This window comes from Oncorhynchus clarkii, chromosome 13 (assembly GCF_045791955.1).
Source record: "Oncorhynchus clarkii lewisi isolate Uvic-CL-2024 chromosome 13, UVic_Ocla_1.0, whole genome shotgun sequence".
Lineage (NCBI taxonomy): Eukaryota > Metazoa > Chordata > Actinopteri > Salmoniformes > Salmonidae > Oncorhynchus > Oncorhynchus clarkii.
In genome coordinates this window covers 22930137-22949440 of record NC_092159.1, presented here as the reverse complement: position 1 = coordinate 22949440, position 19304 = coordinate 22930137, and the positions used below count along the sequence as shown (strand labels likewise).

Genomic DNA, 19304 nt, shown 5'->3' with positions numbered 1-19304 from the left:
TTCTTAGGCTGCTATTATTATGGTCTGCAATTCACATTTACAAATACAGAAGTGAGAGTAGAAGATGAACTGGTTTTACCAGGAGTAAATATCTTGTAGATGGCAGTCTGCTTTACATTCTTTACATTCTGAAGGCATTTAAATCCACCCCCAAATTTATTTTTTATTAGATTAAACTACAGTCGTTTCGAAGTCATATATGAATTTGAGCTAACTCGTGTATTCCATTAGGCCAAGTATAGCCTATGTGTCTGAAGTTCCACCTTAAAGGAAGCCACTCCCCATGTCCCTAGAGTGAGGATCCTGGCAGAGTCCCTCTCTCTGACTATCCCACAGAGTATTATCTCTCTCTCTCTCTCTCTCTCTCTCTCTCTCTCTCTCTCTCTTTTCTCTCTCTCTGTCTCTCTCCTGTCTCTCTCTCACCTTCCACCAGTTGGCGTGTGTCTCATTCATCCCCATATTTCCCCACAGGTTTATCAGTTGCAATCTCGGTGCAGTGTCATGTTTTATTTCCCACGCGGGGACGAGCTGTGTCAATCATACAATGAATCTACCTGCCTGTGTGTTCATCACACAATATATTATGCATGACATGCATTCAAATTAAAAGTATTGCATTAGGCTATTAGTATTTTGCCCATAGTCTGGACTCCTTAGTCTGAACTCCTGGATGCCTTGTAAAACTTGAAATTCTGCTTCTGGATTTTTTTTCTTCATTTGTAAGGGAGGCTACTGAGGAGTCCGGTTCAAATGCGTCTCTGACATATTCATTGCAAGGAGTTACTTTATTCACTTGAATCAAATTAAATTATAATTCAGTGTCTGCACTATACCTTCATCAGACCCGTTAGCATCAAGTTTCTCGTGTTCGCACATCCATGCAAGAATAGACAATATCTTGTCACCCAATTCAGCAACCCACCGAAAAACGTTAGGCAAAGTAAATGCATGAAGCATTACATTATCACAGGCTAAGCAAATAGATCATTAGTCAGTGATTGAGTCCATGTAGGCTACATTTCCTCACAGAGCAAACATGTCCTCACGCTTGCAGAGTCAAACGAAAAGGAACGGTGAACTACCGTTTTTCAAACCCTCACCATGCATCCGAGGGGTGCTAAAAGAATAGGAAATGGATTCAAATAATTAATTTAACATGTTGTTGTGTAACAAGCCCAGAGGCTATGACATGAATATTTATTAAATACTGTGAGGGAAAATGCGCCAAAGGTCCGTTAGAATGATGTCATTAGAAATATTTAATTTCCCTTTTGGAGCGAGATGAGATACTTTTCCCTCTCATCACTGAGCTGCTGGGAATGATCGGGGAAACAGATTATAGCGACAGCCAATATAGTGTAACGACCCTGGGTTTATAAACGCGTGTCTTTGGTAAATCTAGTAGTGTCTTTGGTAAATCTAGTAGGCCTAGCCCACTGGGCAAAAACCGGATGAATCAACGTAATTACATCAACAAAAATGCAATGTGATGACTTGAAAAACTGATTGAATTTGAAAAAAGTCATCAATATACGGCAATTTCGTATTTTTTTCACCCAACGTTTGACCCAAATCCAATGACATGGTGACATTGTTGTTGATTTAACGTTGAATTCACGTTAGTTGACAACTCAACCAAATGTAAATCAAAACTAGACGTTGAACTGACGTCTGTGCCCAGCGGAAGGCTACTACTACACGACAGCATAGCTCTTTTTCTCTCAACCAGTAGGCCTATGAAAGAATCAGCACTGCACCAACACAGCACCCTGGACAGCAGCATAAATTGTTAGTTACAGACTCCGTCCTCTTGTGAAACAAATGGGCACTCAAACCCTAGACTTAATAAAGAAGCTTACCATTTTGTTTTATCAACTGAAAATATAGTTGTATAAGACTTTGTGACACGGAAGCGGTCTCAGGCAGAAAAGAATGGCAGAAATTGAACTCTGTCGAGTTCATTTGGTTTAATTATCGATCGCTTGCGTTGTAATCAGCAAGGTGCCAAGCCAATGGCGGGAAAAAGTCAAGTTAACAAATGGTTAATGGCAAAATCTAATCGCGCGCCTGCAAGAGCTCATGTTGCAAATCCCCTTTATCTCAGCACATGTACATAAACAATGCGCTCTACGTCTCAAATTGCACCCCATTCCATAGTGCACTACCTTTGCCTGGGTAGTGGCAGGTAGTAAGGCAGGACTTTGGCCAAAAGTAGTGCACTATACAGAGCAAAGGGTGTCGTTTGGAAAACATACATTTTTAGCCTTTGCCATTAGGGCGCACTTATATGCATAGGTCATCACGTTAACGTTCATTATCTATCGCCAAGCCCCAACAGGCAATGCAATAGCTGTTTACCATATGGGAGCAAATTAGCCAGTGTTCTATGCATTAGATCCACAGTGCTGTAAACGATCAAGCTGAATTCTAACCCTGCTGGGACGTAATACATACCTACTGGGAGACCAGAGTCAGCCCAGCAGCTTGCCTCAGATATATATTCATATTTGTCCTTCATATCTGCTGCATAAAAAAAGAGCAGCGCCATATGCTCAACCAAACGCTTACCTTCCTCTATTTGATATCTCTGCCAGTCTTTCCTATTTTTATTTATTTTTGTCGACAGGAGAAATTGCATAAACAACCAGAGTTGTGACTGAGGACTCTGGGCATATTTTGTTATTTTTAATTATTAAGCTGATTTGCAGTCTTATTGGAACGTTTGGAGCACTTTCCACTAAAATGACAGCAGTTTACATGCCAGAGTTTAGGATCAATGAAATGTGGACAAATGTAAATGACCCTGCTCCACTGCACCAACCTTGTGAGTCGATTGCGGTCTGCCCCTACCTAGCTGCATCCCTCCAAAAAAGTTTAAAATTCAATCGGAAATGTCGCTGTTCACAGCTCTCAGTGGTCCATTTGGCCCCTGTGGATCTTGCCTGAGCAAAAACCTGTGGGAACAACAGGTCTTGTTCATAGCACCAAGTCCGCTCAGAGGCTGTATACGCCTGCTCTAGCCTAGATAATTTAGCATAGCTGGACTTAGCCGCTGGCGTTATGTCCCAAACGGCACCCTATTCCCTTTATAGTGCAACACTTTTGACCAGAGCCCACTGGCCTTGGTCAAGAAAGTAGTGCACTATATAGGGAATAGGATGCCATTTGGGATGCACTTTTGGGAGAATGGACTGTGATCGGTAATAATCCGTCTCACTGTGCCTACTGAATAATACAAGGACTTTATAACAGAACCCAATCTCTAAGAGCACAGATAGAGAAATACTTTATAACACTGTGCCTCTGCACCACTACTCCATTATACGACCTGCATCTGCAACACCCGGGAGGAGGAGGGGGCAGCAAACAAGCACAAACAAACCAAGGCTGTGGTTGCTTCCCAAATGGCACTCTATTCCCTATTTAGTGTACTACTTTTGACACGGGCCCATAAGACTGATCAAAAGTAGTGCACTATATAGAGAATAGGGTGCCCTTTGGGATGCATACATGTGTCTGAAATTCTTATGTATTCCATATGTTGTGTGCACCATAGGTAATAGGGTGCCATTTCAGACGCTCCCCAAGAAAAGTGTTTATGCAGTGTCTTTGTTTACTGTCTTTGTTTACTGTTTAAACACAGTAAGTTTATATGCTACTGTGAGTTTAGCCCTATACGTTTTCCTGCTTAGTACTGTAACTCTGAGAATTCGCTGCAGACAGAGAGTTTAGCCACTCCGGTTGCACCTGGGCGCTCCCCTCTTCCTCCAGTCTTGTCATATCGCTTTCCATCATGCCATAAGAGTCTCTCTCTGTCTGTCTGTCTGTCTGTCTGTCTGTCTGTCTGTCTGTCTGTCTGTCTGTCTGTCTGTCTAGCTGTCTAGCTGTCTAGCTAGCTGTCTGTCTAGCTGTCTAGCTGTCTAGCTCTCTGTCTAGCTGTCTAGTCACAGTGGGTGGTTTCCCATCGGGAGTATGGCTAGGGAGGTAGGGAATAGGGATGACACACACGCGCACACTGAGACAGACCGAGACAGGATGGGGTGAGCCAGATATGGTGAATGGCTCTGTCTAGAGGTCTGTGTCTGACCCATTTTTTCCCAGGGGTGTCCACGTGTGGAGGTTAGACATGCAGGGAATCATACAGCCAATAATAACAGCTCTGCAGCCCCATTGTCAATGGCACACAGCTCTAGAACAGTGCACAGTTCTCTTAACATCACCTTGAAGAGAGAGTTCACCCACACTTTACGATTAGTTATGTTAGCATCAATAACCTGTAGAAATATTCAGTATGGAAGGGATAATCAACGAGGAGCTATGTGTTCTATGGAAAAGAATTAACGGCGTGGAAGGTGTGTTTTTGACATGCTAGAGAACGCATAGAGCCCCGAGTTGATAACCCTTTTATACCGTGGCTATAATTTAACACATTTGTCTCTAGAAATGTGTTTATTTGCCAGTACAAATGTGTTCAACATCCACTGAAATAGTTAGAACATGGAAGAATGAACTATCGCCATTGAATTTTACTTTGCAAATGTACCTTGCGTAATAGGGAATTATAAAGTGGGTGGTTTGAGCCCTGAATAATTAATGGCTGAAAGCCATGGTATATCAGACCGTATACCACAGGTATGACAAAACATTTAGTTTTACTGCTCTAATTACATTGGTAACCTGTTTATAATAGTGTTGAAGGAATTTTGTCAATAATGACTAAATAATGTATACATTTGGCGTAGAGTTATAACTCACAGAGTTATATGTTGTCTGTTAAAGAATATGTTGGTACATATGTAACGGATGTGAAATGGCTAGCTAGTTAGCGGTGGTGCGCGCTAATAGCGTTTCAATCGGTGACGTCACTTGCTCTGAGACCTTGAAGTAGTGGTTCCCTCTGCTCTGCAAGGGCCGTGGCTTTTGTGGAGCGATGGGTAACGATGCTTTTGTGGGTGACTGTTGTCTGTGTGCAGAGGGTCCCTGGTTCGAGCCCGGGTATGGGCGAGGGGACGGACTAAAGTTATACTGTTACACATAGGCAAAGAGGAAGGGTCAACAGACAACTCGTGATCACAGTGAAACTAACAACAGGAAAGATGTCTGGTTCCCAACCCGGGAGGGGAGAAACCGTTGGGCGTGCAGTAGATTGTGTAACATGTGGTAGCATAAGATAAGCAATACGTATGCTTTGGAATGGAATTGAAAAACAGCTTTGTCATGGTCCAGGAGGAGGAGGGACATTTTCGTAAGACATGAAGCAATGAGTGATATATAAACTAATGTACTTTGTAATTATGTTCAGTACTCTCGAGAATAAACGCTATTAATTGATTTTGAGACTGGTCTCTGTCCATTTTAGGCAAATAAGTATCTTACAAATTCTTAGAAACGGACAGTGTTTTAATTGAATTGGTTAATGAACATATAGGAATTAAATTCCTCTAACAAATAGCAATAAGGCTCCTCCGGGGTTTGTGATATTTAAGTGATAATGCCCGAGAAGCCGGTGTTTGGAGGATATATTGGCACGGGTGTTGTTAGGCTCGAGATGAAGTCGAGGGTTGGCAAACCATGACAATATATCCTCCAAACACCGGCATCGAGGGCATTATGACTTTTATACAACCAGTTATCAACTTATTCAAATAATGTGTCACCTATACGCAGGGAGTCAGGAAGCAGGTGCAGGAGTGTTTAGTAACAAAGATACAAGGCAAATGAACAAACAGGGGATGTGTACTGAACATGAAAACAAACCAATATTGCCTGATGACTGAGGCTACTGAGGGTTAAATAAAGGGAAGGTAATCAAGGTGATGATGAATGTAATGAACACGATGGGAGACAGAGAGCTGGTTTCAAGCACAGGGCACATCAGGTGTTTATTGTTAAAGGACCACAGGAGGAGGCAGGTAGCTGGGTCCAGGGGCAGGCAGGGGGTCCAAAAAGGCAACAGTACAGGCAGGGAAAAGGCTAGTAAATGTCATCCGGGGGATCAGGCAATAGGTTGCTAACAGGAAATCCGATAGGCTAAATAAAGTACAGGCAGGGAACGGGCAAAAGACGTCATTAGTGAGGCAGGCCAAAACTATCATACACGAGAGAATTGAATCACGGGAAAAACAGAGCTCCGAATAGAAGTGTGTCATAAAACAAACAATACCTCACAATGATGGGGTGCAAAGAACTGAACTAAATTGTGTGTGTGTGATAATGATATACAGGTGTGCGAATAGGTGATCAGAATTCAGGTGATTGGGATCTGGAGAGTGAGCTGCTTTCAGGGTATCTATGTACTTGAGAGTGTGGGCTGGAAAGTGAGCTGCGTTCAGAGGATCTACATCTTTGAAAGTGTGAGCTGGAAGCAGACGCTACAATGAAGTCCAGGTGTGCGTAATGATGGGGGTTAGTAGACCGAGGTCGTCTAGCGCTGGAGAGAGGGAGTGGGAGTAGACGTGACATAATGATTTACATATTTTCATTCCAAGCATTATTTTGAGGAATTTATTCATACTATTTCATCCTTCCACAAGATATTGTCCCGACACAAATCTAGGGATGCTACCCACGCCGGCTGGTCGTTCATTCTATCGGTTCGGTTGCCAGAGATGCGATCCAGCAGTTAAGTATTTTTGTCCTGTATCTACGGACGCGACCCAGTTGTTCGCTCTAAATCTTCTATTTACATACTGGCTGGCAATGTTCTTATCCCTTGCTTGCTAGCTAGCCAACTACGGCTAGCTTACAGTCATGTCAAACAGTGCAGCCAGAATAACAAAGTAGCTGCATTTGCATTTGTTTAAGCTGTTTTCTAGTGACATTTATTTGGATACACCAAATAACAATGAGCTAATGATGGATGATTTCACCTGGTATAGAAAATGTACTCTCTTCTCAGGACACTGTTGTTCAGCGGAGCTAGCCAACAACACAGCTAACACAATCACTGCAAACTGAAGCTAGAAAGACTGCAAACTAGCTCCACTTCATTGCGTTTTACCTGTTTTCTACTGATATTTCTTTGTATATAACCATAACAAATTATGCTGATTCATGATTTCGACTGGCTGAGAAAAGCTGCCTGCCTGTCTGTCTCATCCCGACTCCCGACACGTTCATTATTATGTGACAGCTGGAGATCTCATTTTAATATTGAAACAATGTTGCAAATGTCGGAGAGACAGACAACAAGGTTTATACAAACCTTTGCTGTTGAAAATTAAATGTTAGTCTAGCGATAATATCTAGATGCTTTTTATAGTGGAGATCAAGTTTATAAATTGCCTGGCTGGGCTGATGAGACAGTATATTGAGCAGTCAGATGGAACAGAGTAGGCATTTTAACATCATAGATTTAGCCTATGGTGGTAACTTGTGGAATAGACACAGGCTGTAATACGGTTTAAACCAATCAGCATTCAGTATTAGACACACCCGTTGTATAAATGGCCATTAAAAAACTGGATGGTTCAAGCGCTGAATGCTGATTGACTGACAGCTTTGTTATATCAGACCGTATACTACGGGTATGACAAACATGTATTTTTACTGCTCTAATTACTTTGGTAGCCATTTTATAATAGCAATAAGGCACCTTGGGGGTTTGTGGAATATGGCCAATATACCATGGCTATCCAGGCACTCTGCGTTGCGTCGTGTTTAAGAACAGCCCTTAGCCGTGGTATATTGGCCATATACCACACCTCCAAGGGCCTTATTACTTAAATAATGCACACTCAAGAATGCCCTTCAAGCCTATCAGAAACAGATATTCAACAATACCATGGTATAAATAGAAAATACATTTCTACAGGTAATTGATGCTAACATAACTAATCATCAAGTTTGTTGTGACTTATTCCCCACACATTAAAACCCAAAGTGACATAAACAAACTCTTTGTTCTGCAGGCGCTAAGCTAACTTTATAGCTAATCCTTCTCCTCAGTCTGCATATTAGCGCTTTCACTAAGACAGCGCTGTTTATCAAACAGCCTACACTACTGGGCTTCTTGGGCCTCGTCCAAAACAAAGAAACAGCCTCCCACACTAGCTCTTCGCCTACAACAAGTGTGTGGTTGAAAACGTGTTCAGATTTCCCCTTAATTTGACGTAAGATTTGAACGACTGTTACGCCCCAGTTCCTCGTACACACTGTCATAACCATAACAAATGAATGTTTGGAAGCATGCCACAGTGTTAACAGTGGGTGGTTCTAATGAGTGGACAGCCCCAGCAGATGTGTAAGCTGGTGTAATTGGTGGTGTGTTAGTCAGGTTGCATCCCAAAGGGCACCCCATTCCCTATATAGTGCACTACTATGGACCCTGGCCAAAATTGGTACACTACACAGGGAATAGGGTGCCATTTGGGACACACAGCCTGTCTCTCTCTGCAGGTGAAGGTGTAGTGAGAGGAAGAAGCACACAGGAAGGACGAAGCTCCTCTTTGGTTGTGTCTGGGAGCTTCGTGTCTGTTGTCGGCTCTATTCACTCTAACAAGATCAACAGGCTACATTGGAGAGAGGAGATGTTTGACACCGCAATGTCTCTTGACAGTCTGCCTACCCCAATTACTGTTCTTTAATTTTTCAGATCAATGACTCTTGTGCTAAGTCTCCAAGGAGTGTTTTCAGTCTATGGGGAGGAGCTCAGTGGGCATATGGAGGACAAACCCTATTAAAAAATATATACATTCTTAGAGATGCCTGGTATTCCACTCACATCGCCACACTATGCATGAGGTCTGTCGATGGAGATTCTCCCAGGTTCTTTGACACTGTACAAACTTGAGTGTCAGTGAATCAGCGGTAGAAAAAGTACCTCATTGTTATACATTTTACTTAAGTACTTTACACCACTGCAGTGTACCAAGGGTCACCTTAGCTTAGCTCATCATCAAAATGTCACTGCATGTGTTTCCAAGGATATGGAACACTGTGCACACTGATAATATAAATGATATAATATATTATAAACCGGGTAGTTTAAATCCTGGATGCTGATTGGCTGAAAGCCGTGGTATATGAGACATAAACTGGGGGGTTCAAGCCCTGAATGCTGATTGGCCTGAATGCTTTTCAACCACATACCACGGGTATGACAAAACATTTATTTTTACTCTTCTAATTACTTTGGTAAGCAGTTTATAATAGCAATAAGGCACCTCTGACCTTTTTAAAAATGTATTTATTTATTTTAATATGTTTTGCATTTTTCCACCTTTTCATGATATCTGAATTGCGACCTGATTACAATCGTCTCATCGCTTCAATTACCCAAAGGGCTCGGGAAAGGCGAAGGTCGAGTCATGTGTCCTCCAAAACATGACCCGCCAAGCCGCTTCTTAACACTCGCCCGTGTAACCCGAAAGCCAGCTGCACCAATATGTTTGAGGAAACACTGTTCAACTGACAACCTAGGTCAGCTTGCAGGTGCCCGGGCTGCCACAAGGAGTTGTTAGAGCGTGATGAGGCAAGGAAAGCCCCCGGACAAAACATCCTCTAACCCGGATGACGCCCTATGGGACTCCCGGTCCAACCCTAGGCTGTAGTGACCCCTCAACACTGCGATGTACCTTAGACCGCTGTGCCACTCGGGAGGCCCTAGCACCTCTGAGGTTTGTGGTATATGGCCAATATACCACGGCTAAGGGCTGTATCCAGGTACTCCCCATTGTGCATAAGAACAGTCCTTAGCTGTGGTATATTGGCCATAGACTACACCCCCTCTGGGCTCATTGCTTAAATATATAACATATTGTTACTGCAGGCTTGGGACGACAGATGATCACAGTTCACGCTGTGACTCTGGACCGTCACCACTCCCCTGGGGTGTCACAGCACCAAGTGGCACCAGTCTGGTGGCAGCCACAACTCACCAGGCCACACCTCTACACACACATCCAATCTGTGTATGGGGAGGAGCTTAGTGGATGGATAAAAACCCTCTTAAAAATTGTACTACAAAGTTATCTGAAGGCCTTTTATGTTCTTAAGGATCACTTTAAAAAAAACACTTAACCTTTATTTGACTAGGCAAGTCAGTTAAGAACAAATTCTTATTTACAATGACAGCCTATCCCGGCCAAACCTGGACATCGCCCGGCCAATTGTGCACCGCCCTATGGGACTCCCAATCACACCTGGATGTGATACAGCCTGGATTTGAACTAGTGACAGTAGTGACACCGCATGCACTGAGATGCAGTGCCTTAGACCGCCACGCCACTCGAGATGCATGGTATTTCCTCACATCGCCACACTTTGCATGAAGACTGTCGATGGAGATTCTGCCAGGCACTTTGACACTCTACAAACTTGTTGCATTTCACGTTTGAGTGTCCGTGTACCAAGGGCGCTCCCCTTAGCTCATCATCAAAACATCACTGCATGTGTTTCCAAGGATATGAAACCCTACAATGCACAGAATCATAACCATTTAGCACTTCAGATCCACTCCTCTCATTACATGAATACACCACCCCAGCTTCCTCCTGTTAACACAACCATTCATGGGTGGATTATGAAGTTTAAAATAACTTTAATACCTCAACAGAGGACAAAGAATTGGCTTTAAACGGTTCACATTCTGCTTCCGCAGCTGGAGCAAAATGTTTTGTGAACGTTTCAGGTTGCTCCCCATAGCTGGAGTCAACGTTATGGTAATGTTGGAGGTTGGCGGCAGTTCACTTTCCTTGGTTAGGATTTGAATCTCATTATTAAGGACACAAACCAAATTAAAATTAGCCTGCTGTCTCCCAAGCAGCCGACCAGCTCCCATCATGCCCTTCACCAGACGGCGGTGGGAGCCCACAGCAGTTGTCGAGGTCACCAGAACTTTTTTGTGTGATTTATGGGGAGTTGAACCACTCCAAGATGGTTTGCGGGGACTTGGCCAACTTCAACTCCAAGGTGGTTTGTGAGGACTCACTCCAAGGTGGTTTGCGAGGACTCACTCGACACACTCCATCCACTGTGTCTATAAAACGAAAGTTGAAAAATCACCCAGGCAGCAATAATTAAAGTGGGTCCACATTCCCCACCAATGCATCCTTCAGCTTTGAGCTCAGTTTGCAGATACCCAGGTTCTTACTCCTGTCCTGTGTGTTTTACATATGATTAGTTTCCCTCTTGTGTAACAGCCATCTTAGATTACGATAGTACATCATTTGATGGTGTCTTGATTATTAAGTAAGTCAGGCCAGTTAGTTAACATTAGCCTACTACGGGCCTCCCGGGTGGCGCAGTGGTTAAGGGCGCTGTACTGCAGCGCTAGCTGTGCCACCAGAGTCTCTGGGTTCGCGCCCAGGCTCTGTCGTAACCGGCTGCGACCGTGGGGCGACGCACAATTGGTCTAGCGTCGTCCGGGTTAGGGAGGGTTTGAGAAAGGGCCCATTTTATCTAGATGGCTAGCTAGCCACTGGGAGACAACACAACAATTATTTTTTCTGTAAATGACGTTTGGCTTTTGGTGTGATGTGATTGGCATAAAGTCAAATCCAAACTGGCTTCCCTTGAAACTTTTTTTTGGTGTGCCAGGACCATTCACATTTGAGCTCACTCAGTTTAGCTCAACGCTGACCGGCTATTATTTGTATTGATTTTTATCAAGGGAGGCCAAATGCTTGCTGGCTTCCCTTATGTTCAATACTACGGGCGGCAACAATATCATATTATTTTTGCCCAGACAGCTACAGCTAGATGAGCTTCACATACAGGGACAGAGGGGCGCTGTTTTGCTCACTTGGATGCTTTCTCCGGTGATATACATTCAGCCTCTTGCGAATTGAAGGGAAATTATGAAACACTGAAAGACAAAATATATATATATTTTTTTCTATATACATTTTTTGGGGAAGCCTGGCTTCCCTTGGCATCCATGAGTACACGCCACTGCAGGTAAATGACTGTCAGCTCTATTTCAGAGATGCTGATTCAAATTTGTCTCTCAATTTTGCTGGATTTAACCCACCCACCCAGCCATATCAAATGCATTTCAATTTATTATTTTTTTTGTTTTTACAATATCATGGACTGAATCCAGTCATTTTTTGTTTAACTCGATTATAACCCTCAAAATGATGACATAACTCTATTATAAGTCTATTATACAGGAGGCAATTATGTCTTACCAAGACCTTGTGCTGAGAACATTGAACCTTTTCTGGTTGAAGTTGCCTGTACTGATTAACACCTAAGGACAAACCTCTCTTGGCTGCCCACACCTCTTCAGTGTGTGTGAGTGTGTGCAATGTGTGTGTGTGTGTTATGTGCGTGTTTGTGTGTAAGAGTGAGAGGGAGAAAGAGTTTATGCGAACGTGTGCGTGTGAGAGTGGAGAGGAGCAGCAGCTGTTTATCTGTGGTAAATGGGTCCTCATGTTCACAAGGTGGATATCGTCGGGGACCTTCTGTGAATGGGTGCGAACACGTGGCTAGCTGTCCTCCTGTCCAGTGGGAATGAAACCTGAGAATAGGCTGCCTGCTCGTCCACTGGCTCCAAATGTGTGTGTTTGTACGTGGGCGTGTGTGTGCGCACATACCTAAAAATAGACATTTGGCTCAGCAATGGTGACATCACACCATTACAACCTGAGGTACCAAAATCCCCTCTAGGACCTTCTCCTCCTTTTGTCAAATGACAAATGACCTCACAACCATTGAAGTGCTCTTCAACTCAAAGTCAGCCTGCCCTCCTTTCTCCTCCTCCTCTCCTCCTCTTTCTCTCACTCCCACCAGCTCTTTAAAATCCTCCATTCATGATCAAATCCTTTCCATCGAAAGGCTTGAGTAACCCAGTTATGATAAGTGAAAGGTAATCTACACACACACACATTTGTTTTACTATCCTTGTGGGAACCAAACAATTGATTCCCATTCAAAATCCTATTTTAATCTTAACCTTAACGCCTAACCCCTAACCCTAATTCTAACCCTAAACCTAACCCTCAAAGCCTAATATTTATTGTTTCACTATCCTTGTGAGGACTTCACACACACACACACACACACACACACACACACACATGATGGAGAATTCTCCTGGTCCTACACTCCCATTGATTGGTAGATAATCTCATATTAACACATTGATCAGGCGTAAACGGAGACCTCGTCTGGGAGTGTGATCGGGAGTGTGATCTGTGATAGCTGCGTTGTTGATCATGAATTAATGGTCTCACAGCAGCAACTCTGATCTTTGTCTGGTCTTTGTCACGTCAAACGTTGTGAGAATGTTAACGTTACCTTTTGAGGCCTACCTCTCTCTAACCTTATTTAACCTGAGAGGGAGAGAGAGAGAGATGATGCTTTGTTGTCTCTTTTGAGGACAACCTCGGATGAAGACCCCTTATAAACACAGCGACCATTATAGTTTGAAGTTTTGAGATGGAAACTTTGCATTTGATTTAAGGCGATTAGCAACCTTGAATATGAGTTATGAGCCCCGAAGCTGGCGTGAGACTGTCAGGGAAAATGGTCGCACTTGGAGAAAATACTGATGATGATAATAATGCTGAAGAATGCAAATCATTAATCATGGCTCCTCTGTTTTTAGTGATGGTCTGTGAGCTTGGCAGATGAACGACACCAACATGCATAATTAAAACTGGACCCAGAAACTGGTGTTGTTTCGTCCTCCGAAACAACATTTAATGTGCAACCTTTCTTTAATTCCTTAGCTTCTTTAAAGGAGGTGAAATTAGATGCTGCATGACTTGTAATGGTGGCTTTGGCTGTATTGTGATTTAAGACACCAATGTGTAAAAAGTCATGCTGAGTCAGGAAACCATGATTTGAGCTCTGATACCCATAATGTCGCCGGTACAGTATGTACCTTTATGTGACTGAGAAGAACTGGGTGGGGCGAGTTAATGCCTCATTACGGCTCTTCCGTCTCCAGTTTCCCGTCTGAGAGGACACACTATTATCGTTCACTTAGAGGATCACATGATTATTACATACAAGCTTCCTGGTAAAACAAACCTCTCCACATCCGATTGGAAACCTCTTCGATCCATCTCTCTATCTCTCTCTGACATTCTCTGCTCTCTCTCGTCTTGCATGGTTCTTTGGCGCTGTCGTCTTGCCAGCCTTGTTATAATCAGTCCTCAGGGAGGTGACATGTTGGCTTTTCTTCCCCCTTGTCTGATTTGGCTCTGGGAACAGCTCCATTTTCTGGATTAAGCCCTGTTGATCACCTTGTCACCATGCTCCCAATCTGGGAGGATAACAGTGTGTTTGTGTGTGTGTGTGTGTGTGTGTGTGTGTGTGTGTGTGTGTGTGTGTGTGTGTGTGTGTGTGTGTGTGTGAGAGAGAGAGAATGTGTGTGACTAATCTTCCCCTCCCCTCCCCACTATCCCAGGGTCTCAACCTCCATCACACTCTTAGGAGATTGGATTGGTTTCTCATTCACACTGGACACTGAGACAGGAGGGATAGATTCGGCCTGATACAGTTATGAGTTTCACGTTCAAGATTGCTGTACCATAGTGTTGCTGCTGGCCAACCCAAATAGCCAGCATATTGATTACTGCACTGGCCAATGCAGTGAGAGGGAGAAAATCCTACTGTCCATCTGCCCTACTGTTTTCATGTTTTCTGATGAGCTGAGATGACCGCCTTGTGGTGTTGCATATATATGATCTGAGCTGTATTGTGGTGTGCTCATCACCAAGAAGATGAGAGAGTGATATTTTTGTCTGATTAAACAGGGAAGTGACTGAGACATTGGAAGAGCCTCTACTTCCCATCTACCTTAGCTCATCTCCATTGCACCCCCTATGTCCTGTCTCCTGTGAACCAACCAAGAAAATGGATGGAAACAGGAAGGGTTCTCTTGTCCAATAAGACATTTTTTAGATTTTCCGTTGCAATACGGAAAATGAAAATCACTGCATCAGGGATAGCATACACAGATGTTTCGGCTTTACAGCCTTCTTCAGTGTGTAGGTACAATTTTCTTTAATTCAAAACAGCATTTGTAAAGAACAACCGATGAGCATCAAGTGCTTCTAATCAGGGTTGCCACTCATCTGCCAATCAGGGATGTAGCTTTTCTGGTCTACCTGTACACAAATGAGTCACAAAGAAATACATAATTATAGGGTTTTTCCACATTTTGTTACTTTACAGCCTTATTCTAAAATGTTTTTCCTCATCAATCTACACAAAATACCCAATAATGACAAAGCGAAAAAAAACAGTTTTTTAAATAATTTTTGCAAATGTATATAAAAATAATCTCTCAAAATGTACAGGATGTATCTTTTTGGATCGCAGTGAGACATCACAACTGAACTGAATGGAATATTTTGGACTTAACTTTTTTATTATTTTACTTTTATTTTGATGAAAGGGAAAGGGACATTCACTGACCATGATGACGTTTTTAATGACATCTTCAGTACAACCCAGAGTGCATTGTGGGTCTTTCCCAAGATGGCGGCGCCCTTGCTGAAGTGCTGAAGAAGTGTCTCTGGAGAAATACTTGGAATTGTTTGTCAATTAGCTTACGACATTTGCCTCGTCGACACACGTTTGTGTCAGAAGACCACACGACAAGAGTCATTGACAGCTCGAGCCTGACAGCGCGTGGCGTGGTTGTGGCAGAGTGTCCGTGTGAAGATGGGCCTCGTCTCGAGCACCTTCCCATAGCAAAGAGCAGCCGTGGGGAGAGAACCCGCAGATTTCCCTGCAAACACATACCGGTCGAACTTGGACCTGTCGGGTTCGACATCGTTTACAAATTGTGGACGCTACCGTACAATTTTCTTTCAAGAATTGTCTGTGCGACCGCGTCTATAATAGTCAGGAGACGGAGAGGTTTCCCACCCTGTATCGAAGAGTTTTCTACCGCGTCAAGGTCTGTACGCTGCACGCCACCCTGTGCAGAAATGGCCCTTTTCCACATTTGGTTCACTTGCCAGTCAGTCTTCTCTACGTTTATCTAACTACTGTAGCTTGTGGTTCAACAAGTAACATGAAGCATGCACAGTTTTACAAGCACGAAGTACAAACCTGTGATAACAATGCTAGCTAGTTGTCAGAAAGTCGGCTAAGGGTCTGCTAGTTAGCCACAAGCTAACATGTCAAACTCGACCCCGAACTCTAGAACAGCCACGCGCGAACATTGTCCTGTCTATGCAGGTTGACGTTGTACCGATTTCCAATTCTGTTGTGTATCATACTGCAATGTGTACTACCCCCTTAGAAAATAGCTTTTCCGTGTAAGTTTGCCTGTCCATTCTGCATATTATCTACCATTTGACTGCTAAGTTAATTTAAAGGGAATTCACTGCTGAGACGTCATTGTCAGAGTTAAACCTTTGTACACAGCTAATGTTAACCGTGTTAAATGCAAATGCAGATAGCTACTAGTTATGTACTGATTAGAACGAGAATATGCTCACTACAGCACATGATGACAAACGAGTCTTAAATGGTTGTACTTTGTTTTGAAAGCTGCTCAGGTCATATCCCATTACTCACCAGGGCCACCTGTGGTGAATGGGGGCTAGGGATGTGAGATTGCTAATGTTATTGTCCATCCTATTTATGGGTGGTGGTTAGCTTTGGGACACATCATCGGGAGTCTGTGTATTGGTTGGACTCCCTGAGTTGTGGCTGGCAACAGAAAATAACCCAACCCCAATATAGCCGGCTTCACCAAGAAAAACTTTCCTGTTAACAATGGCATATGTATAATCTCGAGAAACTGTATTTACCAAATGTAAATGTCTCCCTCGCTATTAAATAAACGTCTGAATCCAACTTTAGCCTGAACATCACCGTATTCCTGTTGAGTTAGACCGCAGGCAGCCATTAGGCCATGCACTTCAAGCGAGACTTCCTACCACAAAATCTACCTCTGTTTTCACAGCGGGAATATGGTATTATATTCCCAGGTAAGAAGTTTTAGGTTGTAGTTATTATATGACTATTTCTCTCTATACCATTTGCATTTCATCAAACTTTGACTATTGGATGTTCTAATAGGTACTTTAGTATTGCCAGCCTAATCTCGGGAGTTGATAGGCTTGAAGTCATAAACAGCGCAGTGCTTGAAGCACAGCGAAGAGCTGCTGGTAAATGCACAAGTGCTGTTTGAATGAATGCTTACGAGCCTGCTGGTGCCTACCACCGCTCAGTCAGACTGCTCTATGAAATCATACTTAATTATAATATAATAACACACAGAAATACGAGCTTTAGTTTCCGGAGTTGACCATATTAATGACCTATCATTTCAAAAACAAAATGTTTATTCTTTCAGTGAAATACGGAAACGTTACGTATTTTATCTAACGGGTGGCATCCATAAGTCTAAATATTGCTGTTACATTGCACAACCTTCAATGTTATGTCATAATTATGTAAAATTCTGTCCAATTAGTTCGCAACGAGCCAGGCGGCCAAACTGTTGCATATACCCTGACTCTGCGTGCAATGAATGCAAGAGAAGTGACACAATTTCCCTAGTTAATATTGCCTGCTAACATGAATTTCTTTTAGCTAAATATGCAGGTTTTAAAAAATATACTTCTGTGTATTGATTTTAAGAAAGGCATTGATGTTTATGGTTAGGTACATTCGTGCAACGATTGTGCTTTTTTCGCAAATGCACATTTGTTAAATCCTCCCCCGTTTGGCAAAGTTGGCTGTCTTTGTTAGGAAGAAATGGTCTTCACACAGTTCGCAACGAGCCAGGCGGCCCAAACTGCTGCATATACCCTGACTCTGTTGCACAGAACGCAAGAGAAGTGACACAATTTCACTATTAATGTTAGCAGGCAATATTAACTAAATATGCAGGTTTAAAAATATATACTTGTGTTTTGATTTTAAGAAAGGCGTTGATGTTTGGTACAACGACAGTACTTTTTTCACGAATGCGCTTGTTAAATCACCCGTTTGGTGAAGTAGGCTGTGATTCAATGATAAATTAACAGGCACCGCATTGATTATATGCAACGCAGGACAAGCTAGATAAACTAGTAATATCATCAACCATGTGTACTTAACTAGTGATTATGTTAAGATTGATTTGTTTGTTTATAAGATAAGTTTAATGGTACCTAGCACCTTACCTTGGCTCCTTGCTGCACTCGCATAACAGGTAGTCAGCCTGCCACGCAGTCTCCTCGTGGAGTGCAATGTAATCGGCCATAATCGGTGTCCAAAAACGCAGATTACCGAGTGTTATGAATGAAAACTTGAAATTGGCCCTAATTAATCGTCCATTCTGATTAATCGGTTGACCTCTAGTTTATTTGATAGTTATGGTCACATTTCATTTTACGTCTGGTAAGTAGAGTTCCTAGAAATAATACAAATGTCTTTGTTGACAGGAAACACTTTATTTTTGGTGTAGTCAGCTATATTGTGGTAGAGTTATTTAATGTCGCCAGTCACCAGAACAAATCACAACTCAGGGAGGTTAATCAATACAGACCTCCGATGTTGAGTCCCAAAGCTAGGTGGTGGTAGTTTTGAACCCAGAGCTGCTCCTCATCTGACCGGTAGTGTGAGCTGGTCTATGGCTAACCCAATGCTGCCCAAACTTTCCTAGTCATTAGGAAGCAGAACTTAAAATGGTTGTATAGTTTGGGTCAAAAATAGATTGCATCTGATGGATGCATGTTAAATATTTATCATATTCCTCAATGTTACACAAAAACATACTGTACAGCTATATCCTATTATTGAATGAAGAAACCTTTTTTTTTAACATTGACCTCAACCTGACCTCCTCTCCATCTCTTCCCTCAGGGCCCTGATGAAAATGGACTCGGAACTGCTGCTCTCGCCGGCCATATTCCTGGCTGAGGAGGAAGAGGCGGACATGAGCGACTGGAACCTGCCGCTGGCCTTCATGAAGAAACGCCACTCAGAGAAGATCGAGGGCTCCAAGGCCCTGGCCCAGAGCTGGAGGATGAAGGACAGGGTAAGAGACATCCTTAGTCCTTATGGTCCCGCTGCACCATGTCCTAAGTCTCTACGCTGGTCTACTGAACTAAGGCTTTTTAATGGTGAATGGATAAAGGCCCAGCCTGTGTTGCTCATATTATGCAGTTGCCCTTGGTTCTCGTTATAAGGTTAATCTTGTTCAATCTTTGAAAGTAGCTCATGAATGATGAACTGAAACCAGAGAGACTTTAATTGGAGACCACTGTGTGCGTTGAATATCCAGAAAATATGGTTAGGTTCTACAGCTGTGCAGATCTTAAGATCTCCCCTTTTAAACAGCTGCTTTTCCAGATTAAGTTCTCGTTTAATTTATTTAACTTCATTATCACATTTGACTGAAG

General features: G+C 42.9%; 1 protein-coding gene across 7 annotated transcripts in view; it reads left to right on the top strand.

Annotated features, from left to right (window-relative positions):
- Nucleotides 1-15422: 15422 nt before the first annotated feature.
- Nucleotides 15423-19304, top strand: part of LOC139424649 (regulatory-associated protein of mTOR) — a 208718-nt gene continuing 204836 nt past the window's right edge. For all 7 annotated transcript variants that reach the window (XM_071176690.1, XM_071176689.1, XM_071176687.1 and 4 more), the window contains exons 1-2: nucleotides 15423-15859; nucleotides 18766-18940. In XM_071176690.1, coding sequence (XP_071032791.1) covers nucleotides 18773-18940 — 168 coding nt within the window. In that variant the 5' untranslated portion in view covers nucleotides 15423-15859; nucleotides 18766-18772. The remainder of the gene's footprint in view (nucleotides 15860-18765; nucleotides 18941-19304) is intronic.